We start from the raw sequence: 24,578 nt of genomic DNA on the forward strand, positions 1-24,578 counted from the left end.
GTGGACACCAAAAAAACCTCAATAATCAAGGTAAATAATGTTTCAAAAAGAACAAAATTAATAGCAAAAAAAAAAACCCATGATGAACAAAATATCAAAATTTAAAATATGGAACAAACAGGATCTGACCGTGTACTTGTCCTGCCATGCCTCACTTGCTTCACCCCAATCCTGAGAGCACTGGTGCAGGAGCCCGGAACCCCAGCCCCTTCGAGAAGCTCTGGGTGGAGGATTCCTGAAGGTGGCCCTCAAAACCTCACCATGGGAAATGGAAGCGGTGCTTTCAGACTTTCCCACCAAAGAACGTTAGTAGAAAAGAGATCATCCCCTGCCAGGAGTAGCCAGAAGACCTGCAGCAAGCGAGAAATTTCTTTAAGGCTCTTATTTAGGCACATTTTGAATTCAATGTCCTAGTATATCCGTATTTGGTTTTGTTCTGTTTCCTTTTACTGAAGTGTAGACACTTCAGAAGTGTACAGAGAAGGTATCTATCATAACCGTACAGCTCGAAGGAGTGTCACAAACGAACACACATGTTTAACCACCACCCAATCAAGACCAGGTCCCCAGAGTCCACCTCCTTCCCTCTCTGTTCACTGCCACCCCGTTACCTCCATCTTGATGTCTGAAAGCATAGATTAGTTCTGTCTATTTTTGTTCTGTATATAAATGAAACGATACAATCTAAAATATTTTGAGTCTGGTTTATTTTGCTCAAAACTATGTTAGTGAGATTAAGCCATAATCCTCATGTGTGATGTAGTTTTTTCATTCTCACTGCACGGTATAAATCTATTATAATAAATGTATCCATTCTGCGGACATAGGTTGTTTCACTGTGGGCTGTTACACACTGTGCTGGTATGAATATTCTTTTTTTTTTTTTTTGCGTTACGCGGGCCTCTCCCTGTTGTGGCCTCTCCCGTTGTGGAGCGCAGGCTCAGTGGCCATGGCTCACGGGCCCAGCCGCTCCGCGGCATGTGGGATCTTCCCAGACCGGGGCACGAACCCGTGTCCCCTGCATCGGCAGGCAGACACTCAACCACTGCGCCACCAGGGAAGCCCTGAATATTCTTATATGCATGTCGTTTGGTTAACATACACATGCCTACAACAGCCAAGATCAGCAGAACTTCCTAGCTGAACTATAGATTTGTGAGCCACTGAACTGTAGTTTGGTTTGTAGAATACTGTAGCAATAACTAACTAATATTATACTCTTTTGAAGCCATAAAAATTAATTACCAGCAAAACAAACATTAAAATGCAAGGATGATTCATCTTTATTGAAACAGAAAAAAAACCATACACCTGCCTACATGTCTGCTGGGAATACATTTGCTGGGTCATAGGGGAGGCATAGTTTCAGCTTTAGTATGTACTGCTGGTGAACTTTCTAAAGCAACTGGAATTCAGAGAGTTCCTGTTGCTTCACGTCTTTGTCTAGACGATATTTTTTATCCTTTTTACTTTATCCAATCAAGTGGAGTAGTATCATACTCTAGTTTATTTAGATTTCCCTGGAAAGTAGTGAAGTTAAGAACTTTTTGTATGTTTATTCTACAGTTGGATAGCTTCTTTTGTGAAATGTCTTTTTGCTCCTTTAATGGTGTCTTTTGATGAATAGAGGTTCTTAGTTTTCACAGAATTCATTTAATATTTTTTTCATTCATGATCAGCACTTTTCATTTCCTGTTTGTGAAAGATCTGCCTAGTCCCAAGTCAGAAAGATGTTCTTCTATGTTTTGTTCTAAAAAGCTTTATTTATTTATTTATTTTAGCTTCAGATGTGCAATCCTTCTGGAAATTATTTTTGTATGGTATGAGGTAGGGGTCAAATATATATATATTTTTTTCTTTTTCCATATATAAGATGACCATATATGTGTGATATCTGTTTTTGTTTTCATATAAAAGTAAATAATTAAATCAATTCCCTTTAAAATTATATGACTTTCCCCTCATTCTTCAAGTAAAACTGATACTCCAGAAACAGCTGTTTTGAGCACTATTTGAGGCACATTATCTACATTCCCTCATTTAATTCTCACTCTACTTCTATGAGGTAGGTATTCATATTTCAGTTTTATAGGTTAAAAAAGTGAGGCTCAGGGAATCTAAATATGTGAAGGGCACACAGCTAGTAAGTCCAGAGTCCTTTAACCAGCGTTCTAAACTATTTTGCAGAGAAAAATTCCATTTGGAAGATAATCATCTGACAAGGAACCATTATAACTTGTTCATCTGTTTGCACGTTGATGGACACTTGGACTGCTTCTAGTTTGGGGCAGTTGTGAATAATGAGACAATATTTTCGTTTCTCTTGGATAGATACCTAGGAGTGGGACTCCTTGGGTCATATGACAAGTGTATATGTTTAACTTTCAAAGATGCTACCAACGCTTTTCCAAGGTGGTTTTGCCATTTTACATTCCCACTTGTAGACTATGTGGGCTCCAGCCCTCCACATCATCACCAGCACTTGGTATTGTCAGTCTTTGGATTATTGCCATGCTAGTGAGTATGGGATGAAATCCCACTGTGGTTTTAGTTGGCATTTCCCTGACGACTAATGATTTGAGAGCTTTTTATGTGTTTATTTGCCATCCACATATCATTTTTTTGGTAAAGTATCTGTTCAAACCCTTTGTTCATTTTATTGGGATGTCTTATTGTTGAGTTATGTGAGTTCTTTGTATTACTCTAGATACAAGTCCTTTACTGGATTTTTGATTTGCAAATATTTTCTTCCAGTTCTGTGGCTTGTCTTTCATTTTTTTAACGGTGCCTTTTGAAAATATTTTAATGTTGATGAAGCCCAATTTATAAGTTTTCTCTTATGGATTGTGCTTTTGATGTCATATCTAAGAAATCATTGCCTAAAATCAAGGTTACAAAGATTTTCTTGTACATTTAGAAGCTTTGTAGTTTTAGTTCTTACGTTTGGGTCTATGATCCATTTTGAGTCCATTTTTGCGCATGAAGTAAGCATTTATGTTCATTTTTTTGCGTGTGGAAGTCCAATTGTCCCAGCACCATTTGTTGAAATGACCCGTCATTTCCCCGACCAGCTTTATTGAGCAGCTGATTATATCGCCACTGGAGGCGGATCTGATGCTGGGCTTTCAGTTGTGTGGCCTAATAAATACATTTCCTCACCATTTATAGGCTTGTTTGAATTTTGTATTGTTCTTTGAAGCCAGAAGCAGTCTGACTGAAACAGGTTGGTCAACAGTGTCTGTGTTGCCAGGGGGTGACACCCAGGTCAAGTGGATGTCAGCCCAGTAGACCTTCTGGGGAATAACCCAGACCTATTCCTTAGAAATATTTTTCAGTCTGCGTGCTTTCAGTGGATCTGAGCCCTGCTCCTTACTCCAAAGAGCTCATATAATACAACCAAATTCTGGCCAAACTACTCCATGCCCCTGGAAGAGGGATGCAACCAAACCAGTCCAGTCCGAGTACTCCCTGGGACTCTTGCCAGAGTCATTAAGAAAAGATGCTCTAGGGGACTTCCCTGGAGGTCCAGTGGTTAAGACTTCGCCTTCCAATGCAGGGGGTACAGGTTCAGTCCCTGGTAGGGGAGCTAAGATCCCACGTGCCTCATGGCCAAAAAACCAAAACATAAAAAACAGAAGCAATATTGTAACAAATTCAATAAAGACTTTTTAAAAAAAAAGCAAAGTAAAGATGCTCCGTCTTCTCCTCTAACTTCATAAGCCATAAAGACAAGGTAGGCTTAGAGCTGCCACTGGCCATCTTGTTGTCAGGTGGCAAGGGAAGACTTGGGAATAAAGCCCAACAATGACAAGCAGGACCAAAAAGTGGAGGAGAGAGAGAGACAGGGTCCTCAGGACATCATTCACGTCTCTGGATGAGCCGTGCCTGAAGCCCTTCGCAGCAGGGGGCAAATCACAAGTCTGGGGGGGCGTGGGTAAGGACTCTAGCAATTAGCTGGAGGTCCGTTTGTGCTCTGAGTTGGGAGATCCCATTGTACTGGTTCCTCTCTCTACAGAGTCCTACCTGACTAGGACCGTGTTCTGAAGTAATGTTTTACATGCCCGTGAGGGCTGCTATCCTACCGATTCATTCTCAAGTGATTATCTTGTCTTGCTTGAATGGACAGGGATACTCGATGCCCCGCTGCTCCCCAAGCCTCAGAAAACCAGAGTGTGGTGAAAACCAGCAGCAGAAAAAATGCTGATAAGGGTCACGCTAACCGATCATACGACACTCATGGTACCAGCTCCCTACAGGTGAACCAAACGCGCCAGGTGAGAGCAGTTAGGAAACAGACACTTCGCAAGAAACTCAGAACAGAGAGGCAGGGCAACTTGATGGAAAGGCAGGTGTAGTTCCCAGCCTGGCTCTGCCCTGCTGGCCAGGGGACCTCAGGTCGATTACTGAGTGTCCCTGAAGGTCAATCTTGTCCTGTGTAAAATGAGGGCTAAACATGCCTGTTGTCACAGCCTTCAGCCTCTGCCGGGCTATGGGGCAGCTTCCTCTGACTCACAGTGGGGGAGTGGACATTCACTCAGGTCTCCGGAGTCTTCACTGTGTGTGTCCCTCACTCCCAGCACTGCTGGGGGCCACCCTGCCCCTCGGTGTGGGTCAGAGCCCGGACTTCTAGGCCACGTTGGCTCCTTCCCAGAGGCTCCAGGCCAGAGCTTCTTGCTTCCATCTCTTACCCTGTGTCTGTTTCCCCACAGCCTTTACTGAAGGGTTGGGATGATTAATGAGTATTACAATAAAGAACCTAAAGCTGTGGCCTAAATCCGATGGTGATGAGTTGGAGAAACCATATTCACTGGCATTCCTTTAGGGAGAAGCACTGTTTATTTGTTCAGGAAAAAAATTCCTTGATAAACTCACGTGAAGGAGAAGGGAACCCCCTCGCCCCATGCCCCCCAGAAGACCTGAGACACCCAGAATTCTCCTAAGTGCCTGGGCGAAAAGAATTTTCAGGTTACACTGCAACATGGTGGGGAGTGGGAAAAGTGATGATCCTGGGATGTCTCCCCTCCTTGAATCTCCAGTGATGTCCCTGTTTACTGAAAGGAAAAGGCACAATGTAAAAGTTGTGAGTTAAGTTTTATTTGGGGACCTTACTGAGGACTATAGCCCAGGAGACAGCCTCTCAGACAGCTCTGAGGAATTGCTCTGAAGAGGTAAGTGAGAAGCCAGGATATAGAGCAACTTTTTTTTGCTGGAAAAAACACATAGTCAAGCATCAGAAAATTCCCTCGGGCTTCCCTGGTGGTGCAGTTGTTGAGAGTCCGCCTGCCGATGCCGGGGACAGAGGTTCGTGCCCCGGTCCGGGAAGATCCCACATGCCGCGGAGCGGCTGGGCCCGTGAGCCATGGCCGCTGAGCCTGCGCGTCCGGAGCCTGTGCTCCGCAACGGGAGAGGCCACAGCAGTGAGAGGCCCGCGTACCGCAAAAAAAAAAAAAAAAAAAAAAAGATTACCGCTAATCACAAAGGAAAGACATCCAAGTAGATGATTTTAGTTCTTTTCTTTTCTTTTGTTTTTGGCCACGTGGCTTGCGGGATCCTACCTAGTTCGCCGGGCCAGGCAGTGAAAGCACCGAGTCCTCCACTGGACCGCCAGGGAACTCCCTAGTGCTTTTCTATGTATAGGAAGATGCAAGAATCTGGGGTCACTGAAAATTTTCCTTAATTGTGTATCTTAACTATCTAGGGGCCCCGTATATCCAAAGCACAGAATGTTTCCCGTTTTTCCCCACTCCGAGTTCCCCTCTGGGCACGCTGTCTGTGGGCTGAGCAACCGCATTGGCTAATGGCTTGATCCTTGTAGAACTGGAAGAGCAGCAGCATTTTTCTCATTACAGTCACATTCCTGAGAAGCTGAGGCGAGTGGTTGCTTTGTGGAGCTGCGGCAAGGGCTGGCCTTGTCTCCTGAAATTCACTTCAACCTGCCTGGCCCAGAGAGACCTCAGTGACCCCGGAGTGAGGAGGTTTTGTTCCAGAGTCCCAGGGGAAGGGGCCTAAGTAATGGAATCTTACCAAGAGGGCCCCCATCAGGGGTACCTCCAGCTCCTAATCTGACTTCCCATCATCAGGTCGATGAAAAATGAATCAATGGCCAACCTAAGAAAGAAATGGAGAATTTTATTGGAGCCAACCTGAGGCTTATAACCCAGCAGGAGAGAGTCTTCCAAAAAGCTCTGAGGACTGTTCTGAAGAGGTAAGGGGGGTGGGGCAGTGTATATGGTGATTTTGACCAAGGGGGTGCATGCAATCAAACACCCATCCTGGCAGGTTACCACTCTTCTCGAGGAACAGAGGGCTTAGTCAATGGTTTTAGTGCTTTCCTAAGTATAAGAAGGGGCAAGAAGCTGGGTTCCTAACATTCTCTCCTGAAAATATCTATCTAAGCGGGGGCCAGTCCTGCCAGTTTTCCCAGCACACAGAGAGCCTCACGCTGAGCTTTGCCCTGAATTCCTTGCAGGGTGTATCGTATATCAGCAACTGCAGTGGCTAATGACTTGATTCTTGTAGAACTGGATGGTGGGCAACAGTCTTTATTTTATAATCCTTTCCCTTTAAGTATTCATTTCAATCGAGGTTTGGGAGGCATTTCATGACCAGTTTGTCCCGTGGCACCAGGAAGGCTCATTCCCAGGCAGGGCGAGGATTTCATTCACAGGCCACTCAGTGTGTTATTACTGGACTAGGCTCTGTTAACAGTCACCGGAAGCCTCTGAACCACCTGTCTTACTAGTTTGTTGTGGTCCAGGAAATGGTTCCCTCTTGTTGCTTCTTCCCATAGCTAGGGTTACACTGTGACAATCATTGATCTTATAGAACTATGTATTTGGCCAATTGTTCCAAGTCGCCTGGTCATCATTACTTTATTGGAGGCTCAGTCACACATTTGGTAATGCAAGAAAAAAATAATCTTGTAAGATAGGCAGAATATAGATCACAGAGCTAGCAACATTAATAAGGTTGTAAGTAAATAATGTCATCTTCTAAGAAGTTACATGGCTGGTGCCAGAAGAAGAAAAATTGATCTTGATGGCTTAGCGGGTGTTTCTGCTGTGGGGAAGGCCTGGTTAACACATAATGCAGATGCCTAGTGCACACCAGAGGGGAGGAAGGAGGCCCAAGCGAGCAGAGAAAAACTTTGTTTACATTTTTCTTCTCTTGCCTTAAAAGATGAATGTTATTTCGTCACCCAGGGTCTGTCTCCTCTCAAAAGGCGCTTTTCTCAACTGCCCTAAAGCAAGTCCCCACCCGTCTTTTAGGAAATTCTGCGGAGATCCGTGCCCCCTCCTTCCAGCAGCAGACTTCTCCAAGTCTGAGTTGATTCATAGTAGGTGCTCAGTAAATATCTGTTCACGGACTGAGTAAATAATAACAAGCACTGGCAGTCAGCAGCCTGCGAATAGTCTGGGGAGAAAGGGGGGTTGGGAGGGCTCTAAGGATGGTCCAGAGCAGGTGGATACCTTTCAGGTCGGGTCTCCTCTTAGCTTTCAGTCCACCTGTGTGAGAATTTCAGGTGCACATTGTGTAGAAAACTTCTGAAGCAAACACACACACTCCTTCCAAGATCAAACCTCACTTCTTAGAGTTCTGTCCAAACTCATAAGGAAGAAGCCCTTAAATTTGACAGCCCTCAAATTTTACAGTGTCTCTCTCTCTCTCTCCCAAAGAGTCAGAATAGGCTCTCTTGCTACACCTCTCTTGATCCCAAATAGTGCCTTTTAGAGCTGCAGGAAAAAGGGACCCAAAACAGGATCACAGACCCATAAAATCTTTGAGATTAGCTCCTCGGGGAAGATGGGAAGGGAGCTGTCTCAGAATGTTCTAGGTAGATGGCCTTCCTTGGTGTTGGGAGGATTAACCGGGATGAGACAGCAGGAGGCAGAGTTCCAGCCCAGGGCAGGAGCCCTGCAACATGTGTCTCCCCAGCACTGCACGCGGTCAACCCCGAAAGAGGAGTGAATGAGGTGCTGCGTTTGCCCCTCCTTGAAAAAAGGAGGACACCGTGTGGCCAGGTGTCTTCCTAGCCACCATGTGGCTAAGAAGAGAAGTAAGCACTTCGTAAGGGTCTGATGCTGCAACATTGCTGTCCTTTGTCCTCAAGCTTGTCTAGGTACTTGGGTTTCATCAGAGAACAAAGACAAAAACCTCTACCTCATGGAGCTTACATTTTATTTAGGGCAAGGTGGAGGATGGGGAAAGACAATAAATAATAAATGTTATACTTCCGCTCGTGGTGGACTAGGAAAATCATACCCACATGCCCACTAAAGATAGCTTAAAACACTGGGCGAAATATACTAAGTATCTTCTTAAAAGTATAAAAAAGCTAAGAAGGAAGTAAGGAATTACTGAGCCATGCTGAGTCTAGGAGATGTGGTTCATACCTGACAGATATTGACTTATCTAATCCTCATAACCGTCCTCTGAATTGTCCTAGGAAAACAATAGTGCTAGTACATGGTCAGGGCTGCATCGGGGTTGTGAAATAAATGAGCACGTGTGCTGGGCTCTGGGGCTTTATATATATTATCTCATTTGAGCCTCACAACATCTCTATGAGGTAGATGCTGCTGCTTACTGTTATTTTCCTAACTTTACAAATGAGAAAACAGAGAGTTCAAGGGACCTGCCCAGGGTCACACAGCTAGTAAGTGGCAGAACAGGCTTTGAGCTCAAGTCTGACTCCAGAGTCTATAAACTGAATCACCATCCATGCTACAAATAGCATCTATTGGTTTTTCTTTTGGCCGCACCACGCGGCATGCGGGATAATAGCTCCCCGACCAGGGATCAAACTCGCACCACCTACCCCCCACCCCAGAGTGGAAGTGGGGAGTCTTAACCACTGGACCACCAGGGAAGTCCCACATATCTATTGTTTTTCCATTGGCTTTAGTAGAAAGATAACTCTAGTAGGGATGTTCCTATTACTTCGTGTATGAAAAATGACAATGTTATCTCTACTGAAATCTTGTTTTATGCAAAGATGTTCAAAAATGCTTTGAGGAGGAGAAAACTGCAATCCAAGTGAGATAGGCTGGGACCTGTGACCTTTTGCTGGGACCTGGGACCCTTTGCTGCAGTGCTGCAATGCTTGCACCTGGACACACATTTCCTGGAGCAACAAAATACAAAGCAAGTGTATGGGACCAAAAATAACTGCGTGCATGCGCAGTTGGGGCAAATTCTGGACCCAAAAGTTACAAAGAGACCAAAAAACCCAACTGCCACTTTTGAAGAGTCTGGAGCAGAAACACGGTGTTGAGCGCAAAAGCAAGGTACGCACATGCCCCTGCACACACCACCACCTAGAGGGTGAGCAAAACACCTAAGCCACCCCTCCGGCCCGACCCCTGGACACACCCCTACCCTCACCCCATATAAGAAACAAGATTTCCCCCTCTCGATGAGCAAGCTAGCAAGGGAAACTGTTGTTAGTTCTCACTCCCCCCTGCTGAAGCAGGGGCTCCAATATAGACTTGCCTGAATTTCTTGTGGCCTCTAGTCAATTGCTATTGATTGGGGAAGGCCAAGAACCCTGGTCAGTAACACAGGCACAGCCTACTGGTGCTCCTCAGACTGTAGACACAAAAATTCATCTGGGAGCAGGAGATCCTTCTTAGGGCTGAGCTACTGAACTCAGTTAGAGAGCAAATAGTACTAAAGGCCAGGACAGGGGAACCACCTGATTCTACATTCCTGCCATCCAGCCTAGGCCAGGGCTCTCAGACAGCTGGGCAGGGATGGCAGAAGTGTCCCCAGTTCCACACCCTCCTTGACCAGTGGGAACCTGGGCCCTCCCAGGGTGGGGGATGTGTGTGACATAACGGTCAGGTCCATGGTGTTCAGACCTAGCCTGTGACCTTGAGCAAGTGACTTTATTTATTTATTTTGCATTTAATTTTTAAAATTTTTTAAATTAATTTTTTTATTGGAGTATAGTTGATTTACAATGTCGTGTTAGTTTCTGCTGTACAGCAAAGTGAATCAGCCATACATACGTATATGTGCTCTCTTCTAGACTCCATTCCCATATAGGTCATTACAGAGCACCGAATAGAGTTCCCTGTGCTATACAGTAGGTTCTTATTAGTTATCTTTTATATATAGTAGTGTGTATATGTCAATCCAATCTCCCAATTGATCCCTCTCTCCCCCCCTTGGTAACCATAAGTTTGTTTTCTACATCTGTGACTCAGTTTCTGTTTTGTAAATAGGTTCATTTGTACCATTTTTTTAGATTCCACATATAAGTGATAGCATATGATATGTGTCTTCCTCTGTCTGACTTACTTCACTCAGTATGACAATCTCTAGGTCCAACCATTGAGCAAGTGACTTTAACAGCACTTTTGCAAAATAGGAGTAACAGCATATTCCAATGGTTATAAGATGCACCACTAAGAAAGAAAACACACCAATTGCGTTGTGACAGAAGTCTTAATGATAGTCTCGGACAAGCCATAAACCAGTCACCGCAACTCTCCTGGCTTGGAGATTCCTCTCATTTCTTCTGTGAGATTGGCAATTTCTCCCGCCTTAGGCTCCATTGCTTGGTGTAGATAGTCAATCCTTTTACCCACAGTTTAGAAACAAAATGTAATACAACCCCTGCTCCTCGTTTGTCTTCCTGCCATAGGTTCTGCAAAGCACTTGCTGTTGCTTTGTAAGATAAGAGCAGTCATCTCTCCAAAGAGAAAACTTTGTTCCACTGGTATTAGTTTCACTCCCTGTTGATCCATATCCCTGTCCTTCTGCATCATCACTTTTTCTCCAAATGCTGAATCACACTATGATCTTTTTGAAGGTATTTTAAATAGCACTAAATTCAGTACACGCAGTACAAACAGGGCATCTAAATCAGATGAAGACAAGACAATATAGGCAGCTGTGCTCAATTTCTCACATTTGCAAACAATGATGTCTCCGTCAGGACACAATCAGAAAGAATTAGCTAAAGAGGGTAACAAATACCTGTATTGATTAGAATTCTCTCAACAAGAAAGTGACAAAAAACTCAGATTGACTTAAGTAAAGGGGTATATTGAGCTACAGAAGTCCAAAAGTCCTTGTATTAATGCAGCTTCAGGTATGGCTGGACTCAGGACTCCAGGATATAGTCAGGACTCAGTTTCTTATAATTTCTCTCTCTTTCTTCTATAGGGATGGCTCCAGTCTCATGTTTCACCTGGTAGCAACCTGGAGCCAGTAGCTCTAATCCCCCCATCCTCTCCAGTTTCAAGTCCAGCTAAAAGGAGTGAGCACCTCTGTCCCAGAATTTTGAACCTGAGTCTCAATGCATCTCATTGGCTCTGACAGGTCACCTGCCCAGCCCTGGACCAATCATCATGGTTACTGGGGTCAGTTGCTGAGCTCCCACACACACAAGTTACCTGCTGGAAGCCCAGGGGCTGCTGGGGCTGCAGAGGGATATGAGGAGAATGGAGGTGGGGCAGCAAAAACAGTGCACGATTGAGTGTGGGGAGTTAGGTGAGATGAGCCCTCCCAGGGCCAGCCTCTGGGGTGGATTTGGCCTCTGCTCCTCTGCTTTGTGCAACAGGAGGGGGCCTCCGCTGACACCCACGTGCTCCACCCGATCAGCTGCGCGTGCCCTCCTTCCTGGGCCGCTGGCGCCGCACTCACTCAGCTGCTACGTGAGCTGGTTGCTGCCTGGAAAGTTAGTGAGCCTCAGAGGCAAGACATTCATTCCTCTGGTGACAGGGATTGGTGCTGTGAGTGGGTGGGAACGAATGGAAAACAGTGGAGCACCGCGGTTCCCAGAGCATTTATGAAGCGAAGAAGCACAGAGAGCAAGTGAGGGGAAATCCGGAGCAGCAGCTGGAGCAGCCGCCCAACCAGGGGCCGAGGATGCTTTCTGCCCACAGCCTCCTGCTGCCCAGTCCCCGGGCGTGTGGTGGGGGTGGGGGCGGGGGGAGGGGCGTAGCTGCCCCCAGCCCGGCCCCACCCACTCTACAGCTCTGCCAGTCTCTTTCCTTCAAATCTAAGTTGCAAGGGGCAGGACGTGGGGCTGGGGGGCAGGGATGTATCTGGCACTTGGTGGGTAGGGGAGGAAGAGAGGAGGGAGGCCCAGTGAGGAGAGGGTCCTGGAGGAAAGGAATCGGGGGAGACAGATGGGAAGACCGGGACGCACAGAAGCTCAGAAACTGGATAGAACTCAACGCAGAGCACCTGCTCTCTGTCAGGTCCCCAACTAGGAGGTGAGGCCACCAAAATAAAGCAATAAATCCCTGGCTTCGGGGAGCACAGAGTGTGGTCTGGGACACAATAAGAAAACTGCTCATCACAGTGGGATGTGATAGCAGGGATCTGGGGTTTATTGAAGGAAGGTACCCGAGGGAGGAGTGCAGAAGGTCATTGCTGAGCAGGAAGCCTCAGGTCAGTCTAGCCTGGACCTGGTCCAGAGGGCGCGTGTGTGCTGGCGGGGGGGTGGGGTGGGGGGTGGACTGGCCTTTTCTACTCCCCTTTCAGACTTTGGCTGCTGGCGTATGGGGGTGGTGACCTCCCTGGCAAGGAGGCTCCTATCAGGCAAGGGTAATTCTCCACACAAAAGGACAGCTGGGGTGGCTGCGAGGCCTTGGAGCCATCCCCCTCAGCAGCTGGAGGATGGGTGCAGCAGCCTGGCGGAGCGACCTGGGCCGGGGGGGGGGGGGCACGGGGGCGGGCAGTACTGGCATCTGCTCTGATGTTTGTCGTGCTGGATGTTTGATGCAGGACGGGGTAGGGAGCAGAAGGGAGCTGTGGGCGGGGGGCTTCCTGGAGGAGGAGGTCATTCTGGGACATCTTGAAGAACAGCTTAGGAGGTAGACAAGCAAAGAAAGATCTAAGGGGTCAATGTGTGCAAATGTTGTAGAAGCACGTGGCGCTTTCTGGAAACACTGAGCTATTTAAGAATCACACTGGGCATAGGGGTGGGCAGAGGCCAGATCATGAAGGGTCCTGTGTGCCATAATCAAAGACTGGGGATTAAAGTTCTTTTAAAAAGAACTGGGCTCTCATTCCACCCCCACCTCAGTCCTTCCTGGAAACATTCACCCACTGTCACAGGGTGAGCCAGCCCAGTCCTGTTCAGCTGGGTGAAATCAGGGCCCAGATGCTTTGCAGAACTGAAGTGGGCAGGAGGCCTAGAGCAGGCAAATGGCCAGAGAGGGACGGCGCAGAGGGGCTGTCTCCAAGGGCTGAAAACACAGGAGTTGGGACCAATTTGCAAGTTTCTCTCAATGTAGGCATTTTAGAAGTAGAAAGTGTCAACACAAGGGAGTCCCGTGGAGAGGAATGAGAGCAGAATTTGGAGTCAGAAAAGCCGAAGGCCAAGGCTTGGGGCTCAGCACCACTGTGCCAGCTGGACGGCTCTGGGAAACTTACCAAACTCTCTGTACCTCCATTTCCACATCTGCACTGGGGATCATATCTATTCCACAGGGTCAGCTAAGATAAGGCATGTGAGTAAAAAAGGCTGTGCAAATGTTAGTTACTATCATTTTGCCAAAAAAAAAGAAGCTCCCACAGCCAGGAGAATCCCGAGGCAGGCTCACTTTACTCCAGTTCCCACTTGGCACTGAGCAGGTCAGGGACTGACTGGATGACACAGCAAGTCAGCAGCAGAGCCAAGGTGTAAACTCATCTGAGTACCAACTCCAACATCGTCGGCAGAATCAGCTGAAACCCAACTTCACACTGCGATTCGGACGTCGAAGGCGTTCCCAGGAAGTCCCTTTCAGCAAAGAGTGTTCAAGGCAGTTCCCAGTGGACAGCCCCAATATCCTCCGAAAGGTTGGCAAGAGGCAGCTGGATGAGGTTCCCAGGAGGCAAGGCGAAGAGGGAGACAAAGAGTAGACATTTGCCCTGAGGACGGAAGAAGAGACCAGGCATTTCTCAACCCTTCCTCTGGCCCCAGCCCTTGGACCCCCACCAACCTTTTCAAAACAGATTTATTGAAGTATAATTCACATACCGTAAAATAATCCTTTTGAAGTGTACAATTTGATGGTTTTTACTATATTCACAGAGTGGTGCAACCATCACCACAATAAATAGTGGAATATTGGGCTTCCCTAGTGGCACAGTGGTTAAGAATCCGCCTGCCAATGCAGGGGACACGGGTTCGAGCCCCGGTCCAGGAAGATCCCACATGCTGCAGAGCAACTAAGCCCGTGCGCTACAGCTACTGAGCCTGCGCTCTAGAGCCCGCGAGCCACAACTACTGAGCCCACGTGCCACAGCTACCGAAGCCCATGCGCCAAGAGCCCATGCTCCGCAACAAGAGAGGCCACCACAATGAGAAGCCTGCGCACCGCAACGAAGACCCAACACAGCCAAAAATAAATAAATAAATAAATTTATTTTTAAAAAAAATAGTGGAATATTTTCATCACCGCATAGAAGGACTCCTAGTCATTAGCAGTCATTCCCTTCCCCCCCCCCCCACTTTCCTCCCAGGCAATCACTAATCTACTCTATATCTCAATAAATATTGCCTATGCTGGGCATTTCACATAGAATAATAAGATACGTCATCTTTGTGACTGGCTTCTTTCACTTAGCATAACGATTTCAAGGTTCCTCCATGTTGTAGCATGTATCAGTACTTCTCTTTTTTTGGCCGTGCTGCGTGGCTTGTGGGATTTTAGTTCCCCAACCAGACCAGGGTTCAAACTCGGGCCCTCAGCAGTGAGAGCATGGAGTCCTAACCACTGGACCACCAGGGAATTCCCCATTCATTCTTGTTTATGGCTGAATAATATTCTATTGTATGGTTATACTACGTTTTACTTATTCATTCAGTGCATGGATATTGGGGTTGCTTCTAATTTTTAGCTATCGTGACGAATGCTGCTATGAACATTTGTGTACAGGTTTTTGTGTGGACATGTTTTCATGTCTCTTGGGTATAGACCCAGGAGTGGACTTGCTGGGTCATGCGGTGACTTTATGTTTAACATGTTGAGGAAATGTTTTTGAACGTGGATGCACCTTTTTACATTCCTACCGACAGTGTATGAGGATTCCAGTTCTCCACATCCTGGCCACGTCCATCACAAGGAGACTTGTTAGGATCTGTCATATTGATAATAGCTAGTCTAGTGGGTGTGAAGAGTATCTCATGGTGTTTGTCTTATTGTGATAAAATGTATGTAACATAATAGTTATGATTTTAACTATTTGTAAGTGTATAATTCAGTGGCATTAAACATATTCCTCATTGTGGTTTTGACTTGAATTTTCCTAATATCTAATGATGTTGAGCATCTTTTCATGTGCTTATTAACCATTTGTATATCCCCTTTGGAGAAATGTCTCCTCAGATACCTTGCTCATTTAAAATTGGATTATTTGTCAGTTTACTATTGAGTTGTAAGAGTTCTTTATATATTCTAGCTACAAGTCCCTTATTAAAGATATGAGTTGCAAAGATTTTCTCCCATTCTGTGGGATTTTTCACTTTCTTGATGGTATCCTTCGAAGCACAAAAGTTTTAAATTTTGATGAAGTCTAATTTATCTATGTTTTCTTGCTTGAGCTTTTGATCATATCTAAGAAGTCTTTGTCTAACCCAAGGTCATGAACATTTACCCCTATATTTTCTTCTCAGAGTTTTATAGTTTTAGTTATTTCATTTAGGTCTCTGATCCATTTTAAGTTGGTTTTTGCATATGGTGTGAGGTAGGAGTCTAATTTCATTTTCGTGTGTGTGGATACTCAGTTGTCCCAGCACCATTTGTTTAAAAGTCTATTCGTTCCCTCACTGAATTGTTTTGTCACCCATGTTAAATATCACACAGCTCCGTTTTAAGGAAAGCAGGCCTTAAACAGTAATTTCTACAATTTACAATTCCTGGCAAGTGAAGGCAGCTTTTTTCCTCTGGTCACAGGCCTGTGGTTTGAAGAGACTTGCTGTCCAACATGAATTCCTAATATTTGATAGAGGCAAAAAAAAATCAGATTCTCTCTTGAATAGCACGAGGGCTGGGTGCCCACAGAGAAGGCAAGTGACCTACCTTGATCTGTTCTCCCAAAGATGTTGCAAAGCTGCCCCAGGTCTCCATGTGGCCTGATGTGTTGAAATCTCTGGGGCTCAGAGTGGTGGTGGTGTTTTAGTTTTTCCATGTTTATTAAGAAAATATATTTAACTGAACACGCCTTGGAGCTGCAGTTTATAAGAATATGACATATATTATTAGGTTTTTGAGATCTTATAAAAAGCTCTTGACTCAATTACTATATGTGATACCATTCTTAAACTGTTTAATGTATTTTTATTGTATTGTATTTATTTTTTGAGGAACAAGAGCCCAGTTTTTTTATTTGATCATTTCTTGCATTTGAAGTACTCCTCAGTGACATCCTTGGCCTGAGACTCTTTCCATAATCCTAAAAAAAAAATATATGCAATTTTACTAATATTTGGCAACTCCACTAAGTTGTTAGCACTAGTTACAGCAAAGCTTTAAAAAATTAGCACATGTCTTATGAAAATGCTTCCCATCATTAAAATGTCTTCTAGCCATTTTCAGGGGCCTTAATGACTTCAATGTTTTTAAGGCCTGTAACATGGCTTTCCTCTTGCCAGCATTTTCTAAATTTCTGCAGAAACACATTTGGGTAAGCAGATTCATTGACTGGGTTTGTTTAACATATTTTTAAATTGTGGTAAAATATACATAACAGAAAATTGACTTTGGGACTTCCCTGGCAGGCCAGTGGTTAAGACCTCCACGCTCCCACTGCAGGGGGCATGGGTTCGATCCCTGGTCAGGGAACTAAGATCCCACATGACTTACAGCACAGCCCAAAACAAAAAAACCAAAAAATACCCCAGAAAATTGACTTCAACCATTTTTAAGCATACAGTTCAGTGGTATTTTCATTCACACTGTTGTGCAACCATCTCCACATCTAGAAATTTTTCATCTTCCCAAACTGAAACTCGTACCCATTAAACACTAACTCCCCATCGCCCGCCCCTCCCAGCCCCTGGAAACCACCATTCTTCTTCTGTCTCTATGAATTTGACTCTTCCCGGGACCTCACAAAAGTGGAGTCATACTATGTTTTGTTTGTTTGTTTGTTTTGTTTTGCTTTGGTCTGGCAGTTTTCACTTAGAATAATGTCTTCTAAGTTCCACCCTCTTGTAGCACATGGCAGAATTTCATGCAAGTGTTTTTACCTCAGCTGCTTTCCCACTCTTCCTTGGGATTTCCATGAATCTTAGGATGAATCCTACGCATGAAGGTGATCTCGTTTGTCTTTCTCTCAAGCAGAAGGAGGCTGTGGCCTCTGGGTTGCCTCACAGCTGACGGGCGTCCACTGCCTGCCCACAGGCGTGACGGCCACTGCTGCCAGGCTGCCCAGGAAGCACTGGGGCTGAGTGGAGCCCTGGGGTCAGGGATCTCGGCCAGTATTGCTGTGCTCCCCTCCCCTCTGCCCACCTCTGTGCCAGGGGCTTTCACTTAGATCCCTCTACTAGCCATTCATTCACCCAAGATTTACTGAATGTCTAACGTGTACCCGGCGTTGGGCGAGGCCCAGGAAATACAGTAAGGTGAGACAGACATGGTCCTCTGCCTCCCTGGGAGTTATAATCTAGTGAGGGAAAGGCATTCAGTCATCAACTATACAATAAATAAATGTCTGGTTACAACTGTGATGACTGCTGTGAAGAAAAAGTACAGGGCACAGTGCGAATGTCCAAAGGCAGGGTGCCAGGTTGGAGCAGGGGACCTGGGGTGTACTCAGAATCCACTGACTGACATGGCAGCTGTGTCTGACGCTAGAATAAGAGCCACAGTCCCTGCATGCAAGGCATGCCAGACCTAACAGGGGAGACTGGGGGGACTAGGCTCCCCTTGGTTTTGCACGTCCCGCACCCCTCTGCTCCCTGCTCCTTTGGGGAATTGCTGTTCCCTTTTCCAACTGTGTGTCTCCAGGGGTTCCTCTTTTGGGGTAGGGGATGTCGGGTAAACTGAGCTTTACTTTGGAGGGAAGATCGTGACACGTGCAGGACACTGGACCCCAAACCTTTACTGAGATGTCAGGCCTTTGTATTTTCATGGCATTTGAAGTGTTCAAAGTCTGAGAATCGAAGAGCCATCGAAAGAGATAATGAAGTCCCGAGGCAAGATGGGAACGGTGCGCTGTTGACCCTCACAAAAAAAAGGCAGGGTTTCTGGTCTTTTCTGCGATATAGAAAAAGGCATTTATTCGCTAGATCAGTAACTGCATACCAGGTGTCAGGGACTGTATTTATTTTCCCCAACGACGATACCACATCTGAAATAGCAGCTGCAATTGGAGTCACCACATAATTATGTTTACAGTAACCCACTGGCATTCCCTGACGCCCATCTGCCTTCTCCACTGGCCAAACTGAGAGTCAAGTGGGAATGTGACAAAATCACCACCTTGTATCTTTAAAGGCCTTGATGATACCATTAATCTCTTCAATCCCCCAGGGGGTGCAATATTGCTTTTGGCTTCTCACTTTTGTAGAGAGGGCTTTCCATTTGACTCCTCTCCTCATCACATCCCTTACTCTGCCAATCCAAGAGCCAATACAGTAGTTCTGCCAATGGCTGGGATATCTATTCCAGCTATAGAAGTAGGGGCAGGGAAACAAATAGCTTTGGAGGTCCCCAGGGACTATTGTTAAGTCATTCCAGTCAAACTCCATTTATTACTTGATCCACCTTAATTCCCACTCTGACCAGGAGAGCCAAGTGGCTAAAGTCAGAGCTCTGCTTATCAGACCTGAAGGTTTTTTCAGATATACAGATCAAGTAGGAACTTAGCGAAGGGCTGCTCATATAGTTTGGTTTCAGAGACTCCATGATCAATTAGCCACATCAGCCTCTGCAGGGCAGTCATCTGGGTAACTCCACTGGCCCCGCCTATTATAATAACCATGCTCACTTTCCTCTGGGAAGTGCTGCTACCTGGTTTCTCCCACCCCAGGGTCTACACATCCCCGCAGAAATAAGAAAGCCCACTTCAACTGCTGCTTTTCCCACCAGCAGCTCCCACCAAGGACTGTTTAGAGGAGCTGCTACTGCCCCTCCCAAAGAACTTCTCAAGGCCGTGGTTTTCTGGGGGATCAACCCTGGGTACCAAAAATGATCATGTCCATTACATTCTGTTAGGGGGTTGACTTTATTCTGAAAGCAATTGGGAACCACTAAAGTGTTTTCAACAATGTAGGGTCATGAAATTTCTATCTTTTTTTTTTTTTTGGTTGCACCGTGCAGCATGTAGGATCTTAGTTCCCCGACCAGGGATCAAACTCTGGCCCCAGCAGTGAAAGCACGGAGTCCTAACCACTGGACCACGAGGGAATTCCCCTGAAATTTCTATCTTAACAAGAATACTCCTGCTGTTTGGTAGGGAGTATAGTGTAAGGGGCAAGGCAGAAGTGAGGGGAGCAAGTGAGAATCTGATGCAGTGACCCCAGTAAGACTTCAAAACATGCAGATGACAGCCAAGTCCTGAAAAGTACAGGGCAGGTGGATATTACCACGGGGGCAGTCAGAGAGATACACCAAACCCTTGGGGTACCCTGGGTAGGGCATGGTGAGTGGGGGCACATGGATAGGAGGGAAAGGGTTTATTGCTGTACGTAGGCCTGATCTTCCTCGTGATTGTGCTGGGCAGAGCTGAGCAGGTCAAAAGCCAGATGGCTTGGAGGAGAGTAGCTCAAAACTTCTGTTCTCAGGAGGAGTTGGTGAGTGGTGTGGGCTTGTCCACCACTACAAGGGACCAGATGCTGTACCTCATGGGATCCCAGAGAAGCCATATGAAATGTGTCTCAGGAAAAGGGGAACATGGGAAAAGCATCTTTCTGTGGCTCCCACCCCTCATTGGCCAACGGTTCACCCTAAGGAGTGAACTCTCCCCGTACTTCCAGGTTGCTCTGGCGTGGGCATTCTGTGGGGTCCTATATTCTAAGTCACGACAGCAACAGAGACAGTTGGGACAGAGGGTAAAAAGCACATGGTGCCGGCCTAGGGCAAAGCACCATCTGATCATACCTGCACCTGAACTTGGTACACCTGTACCTTTACCTGAACTTGGTTAGGGACCGTGCTGAGCAGGGTCATTGCAGCAATGGATGGAATATAAACTAGGTGTAGCCAAGAGGATTTGAAGAGGTGCACATGGCATCCAGGAGGGATGCTCAGCCCTAAGACGGTCACTGGCGAGGAGAGTGCGAGATGGTGTAGGTTAGTCATTTGTAGTGAAAAGGACGCTGAGGATTCTACCTGAATGCCTCCTCAGAGAGGACGTCCTTAACGCTCCTCTTTAAAGGACCCCAGTCACTCCCATCATCCCATTCGTTCCCTACCACGCAAGTCATCGGCCATTGTGGACTGACTGTTCAGCCCCTCCACCAATCCCACACCTGACATGCAAAGGCCAGAAATCTAAAACTTACCCTTCCCAGATTCCCTTGCTGCTCAGTCATGGTTTAAATTTCTCCAGTCAGGCAGAGTCATTTTGCTAGTGCAGGGGTGGCATCGTTCAGGAGCCGTGCTTTTATAAACACCTAAATCCCTTCATGATTAAGTTACCTGGACTCGTCTGGATCTAAGCGTTGAGCAGGATACTTTGTTTACTTATTGGCTTGCTTGTGATTATCTGTCTCTCACCACTCTGTCGTTGAAGCTCCTTGATACCAGGCACTTGTTTGGTTTTTTTCACTGTACCGACAGAGCCTAGCACAGTGCCTGGTATAGGGCAGAGGCTCAAGAATGATTTGCTGGAGGAAAGGATGGATGGATGGGTGGGTGGATGGATGGAGGTGGGAAGACTATGGCGGGTGGAAGAGGAGGAAATAGTGGGCTGTGAGGCTCATTTTCCCAACCTGTAAACTCTGAAATGCCCCAGGGCCGAGTCCTCACAACTCTTTTCCAGTCACCCTCACCCTCTAGGTGAGCTCATCCAGTGTCCTCAATTTAACTTCATACCTCCAGGCATGACCTCTCTTTGGAATTTCTGGCTCACATCCAACACTACCCAACATTTTTGCTCAGATGTTAACAGATGTCTCAAATGTAACGTCTCCAAACAGAACTCTTCATTTTTCCTCCAAATCTTCTCCTCCCAACAGACTTCCCTATCTCTATTCTGCCAGCTGTTTGGGCCAAAACCCTAGGAGTCATCCCTGATGCCTCTTTATCTCATACATTTCTGGTCTAATCTGCAGCAAATCCTCTGGGCTCTACACAATGTGCAGAAACCCACCATTTCTCCCCACCCCCACCTCCCCGGTCTAAGATACCATCCTATTTCACTTGCATTATTGCAATAGTCTTCTATATTGGATGCTTCTGGTCACCCTTGTCACATCTCCCTCGGCTACCTCTGACTTTGACTCCAGCTGCAGCAGACAGGTGTGTGTGAGCTCAGCTGATCTTGTGCTGATGTGTCTTGCCTCCGGCATGCACATTGGGTCTGTTCGCTTTTCACCCAGGACGTCAGCGCTCTCAGAGCCCTCTTGGTTCGAGCACAAGATTCACCTTGCGCCGACAGCCTCTCGCCTCAAGTGTGAGCTGCACATCAAAAGTCATTCTGTGCCACATCTGATGCCGTAGGAGCCTGCTCCTCCCAGGCACCCAGGAGCGCAGAGTTAACACCCCAGTGGCAACACTCAACCAGTGGGCAACTGGGAAAATGTTCCTGCCCCCCATCCTTCAGGCAGACGATTCTGGGAAACAGTCTGTGCACTTTTCAAGGACCCTGCTAAACGCAAGCTCCCATTGCCCACAGCAGCGAAGTTGATAATGCACCTTCTGTTGGCTTTGTCTTCTTTCCTGTCTTCTTGTCCCCACTCCCTCATGGCTGCTTCTTGGTTCAGCTCTCAGAAGAGCCACGTGCGCATAAGTCCTTTTCTCAGGACAAGGGCTAAGGCCTGACAGAATCTGCCATTCCTCTAGTTCCTCCTGCTACTCTCCCCTTTGCTCTACTATAGCCACAGTTCGCCAAAGACACCCAGCACACTCCTGCCTCAGGGCCTTTGCACTGGCTATTTCTGCTGCCTGGAATGCTCTTCCTCCAGATATTTCCAAGCACGCTTCTTTACTTCCTTCAGGACTCTTCCCGAGAGACCTTCGTATGTAAAGTAGTAACCTCTCCCCCTCCCCCAGTATTCCCTGGCCCCCTCACCCTGCTTTAAGTTTTTTATAGCACTGATCACCAATATCATAAATTGTCTTTTTTTCGGGGGGGGTATATTTTCTGCCTGCTCCCCCACCCCCAACTTAAAAGTAATCATCATGAGAACAGGGACTCAAGGACTTTATTGTTTTTTTCACTGCAGAACCTAGAACAGTGCTTGGCAAGTAGTAAGTGCTCAATAAATATTTGTTGGATGAAGCAAATAAATAAATAAATAAATAAGACTTAAGAAGTATGTATGGATCAGACTGCGGTTACCTTGAACCCCCGGCTCCTGAGTCCGGCAGCGGGTCTGGTGGTGGCTCCGGGCTCTGAGGGACATAGAGGCTGGCAGCAGGATGCCTATGCCGAGAATTTACGCAGTGCTTTGCCCTCTCAGGCTGTTCTTGGTGATCTCTTTGGGGGTCTTTGTTCTGAAATTTGTCTCAAGGAGTTCCAGGTAAAACCTCAAGGACCTAAGAGCATCTCTCTAAGCCTGGTCCATGCTGATCCTGGGCAGAAGGGAGTTTGTCCCCTTCTGGTCCCCGAGACCCTGGCCATCACCAACATGGGGTGACCTGAACTGCCTCTGAGTGCCTGCAAGGGCTCAGCAGCCAACAACTCCTCAGCTTCTGAAGGCTGGAATCCATCGGGGCGCTGGGAAGGGGTCGAGGGTGGCCTGGGGGCAGGCGTGCTGTGGTCCAAGCCTTCCCTTTCCAAGCTCTGCGCCCAGCCACCCCCGGCCCCCGGCCCGGTGGCCCAGGCACCGGTCCCTGGGGTGAGGGGCAGGCCGGGCTCCTTGCTTTTGCAGAGTCTTGTAGCTTCACGTGAGGGAAGCAGCACCCCCTGTGGCACTGGAGACACAGCCCAAGTGCCAGAGGGAAGGAAGCCCCGTCTCTGATGGGGATGCCTGAGCCCGGCTCCGGCCGCTGGGCTCTGCAGGCAGTCGGAAGCTGGAGCTGCTGCGGCGCAGGACCGAAGAGGTTAACGCGCATCTGCCTCCGAATGTTAATGTGTCTAGGTGATGTCAGTGGGAGCCGGGGAAGGAGTGAGGGGAGAGCGGTGGGCAGCGGAGGCAGCGGAGGCTGCCGGGCTGCCTAGGAAGACCCCCCTCCAGACGGCGGGGCTCCGGGGGGCCGGGGCTCGGGACGCAGCGGTCGGCGCGGGAGGCTGCCGCAGCCTGCGTGGGCCGACGGGAGAGCGGCCGCCGGCGCCGGCGGGATGGACCTGGAAGTCTCGCTGCTGCCCACCGGCCTCAATGCCAGCAACACCTCGGATGGCCCGGATAACCTCACCACGGCCGGTGAGACGTGTTGGAGGGGAGTCCTCCCTCCTCTGCGCCGGGGGTGGGAAATGGGAAGATTTCACCTCTGAGCCAAACTGCTGGCGAAACTTTATTACAGTTCTTGGGGATAAGATGTGCAGTATGCTTTGCCCGGAGGGGCAGGGGAAAAGGGGATGAGAATGAAACGGCAGGGGCAGAGAAGAGGGCAAAGGCACCCTCGGAAGTGGCCGGGGATGGTGGTCAGCCGCGAGGGAGGCAGGGGAGAGCTGCCCAGGAGTTCCAAAGATGCTTTGCAGAAAATATTCCAGGCTAGAAAAGCGAGCAAGAGAAGCTGGAGGGTGGTATGTAGGGAGATAGCTGGAGGCTCACTCATTCACCGATCCCGTTGGCTTTTCACTCGAACTACGTGTTATGGGATCTGAAACATCTTTACTGCCTCCTTGGAGAGGCGTGGGAAGGGATAACTCACAGAGATTAGAGGACATTTCCAGCGCTAAGATGCCCTGGAATTCTAGCTTTGAAGGATAAGAGGAGGAAGAAAAAAGAGGAAAGGTTTGCATAGAGAAAATTCTCAGGTAGCTGGGCTGCAACACACAGCTTCGGTCTCTGGTCACTCAGGAAGCCTGGGAAGCCCAGACTCAGAAGATAGGGACCAAGGAAATCCTGGACAGGAACCCAGGAGAGGGGAGGGCTGTGGGTCTGATGGGCAAAAGCCTCCAGGAGACAGTCACCCACAGAGATGCCCAGGAATCAGTACACAGCTTTCAACCAGCGACTCCTGAAATGAAATGATCAGGGCTGCAAATAGGAAAGGAGAAAACACATGCACGCACCCACACATGCTCACACATGCACACAGTTTCATGTCCTGCTGGCTGTTTTGATGTTGTTTCCTGGTGAAGCCCAGAGGCCCACAGAACAATTCTCTGCAGACCGCTGTGGTTCTTGACTCTGTGACTTCTGAGAAAATGCAGGAGGCAAAGGACCGGTCCTTCAACAAACAGGTGGTGTGGGAGACTCTGATGGGATTGACCAGGGAACCGGTGCAGGAGGGCACGGGGGGCAGGATTAGCAGCAGTGTGGGCAGGGAGTATGGTAGGGAGGATTCTGAGCTGAAATG

At 47.4% G+C, this 24,578-nt stretch overlaps 1 protein-coding gene, 1 long non-coding RNA gene and 1 other non-coding gene across 8 annotated transcripts in view; 1 reads left to right on the forward strand and 2 right to left on the reverse strand.

Moving 5' to 3' along the window:
- MCHR1 (melanin concentrating hormone receptor 1) overlaps positions 1–24,578 on the forward strand; it is a 31,903-nt gene that overhangs the window by 5,504 nt on the left and 1,821 nt on the right. Inside the window, exons 2-4 of one of the 6 annotated variants that reach the window (XR_010932640.1) lie at positions 6,081–6,205; positions 8,996–9,287; positions 11,173–14,382. Coding sequence is in view for 1 of the 6 variants with exons in the window: in XM_067698194.1 (XP_067554295.1) it covers positions 23,395–23,476 (82 nt within the window). In the remaining 5 variants the exon portion in view is untranslated. Of the gene's footprint in view, positions 1–6,080; positions 6,206–8,995; positions 9,309–11,172; positions 23,477–24,578 lie in introns of those variants that run through there. The other 5 variants (XR_010932641.1, XR_010932644.1, XR_010932642.1 and 2 more) reach the window with 5 other exon arrangements.
- LOC137203011 (uncharacterized) lies at positions 15,803–17,884 on the reverse strand. The gene is made up of 3 exons (XR_010932844.1): positions 17,195–17,884; positions 16,026–16,398; positions 15,803–15,938 (listed from the first exon to the last, which is right to left on the reverse strand). It is a non-coding gene; the product is annotated as an uncharacterized lncRNA (long non-coding RNA).
- On the reverse strand, positions 16,524–16,653 carry LOC137203063 (small nucleolar RNA SNORA33). Its single transcript, XR_010932891.1, has one exon. It is a non-coding gene; the product is annotated as a small nucleolar RNA SNORA33 (small nucleolar RNA).

This window comes from Pseudorca crassidens, chromosome 11 (assembly GCF_039906515.1).
Source record: "Pseudorca crassidens isolate mPseCra1 chromosome 11, mPseCra1.hap1, whole genome shotgun sequence".
Taxonomy (NCBI): Eukaryota; Metazoa; Chordata; class Mammalia; order Artiodactyla; family Delphinidae; genus Pseudorca; species Pseudorca crassidens.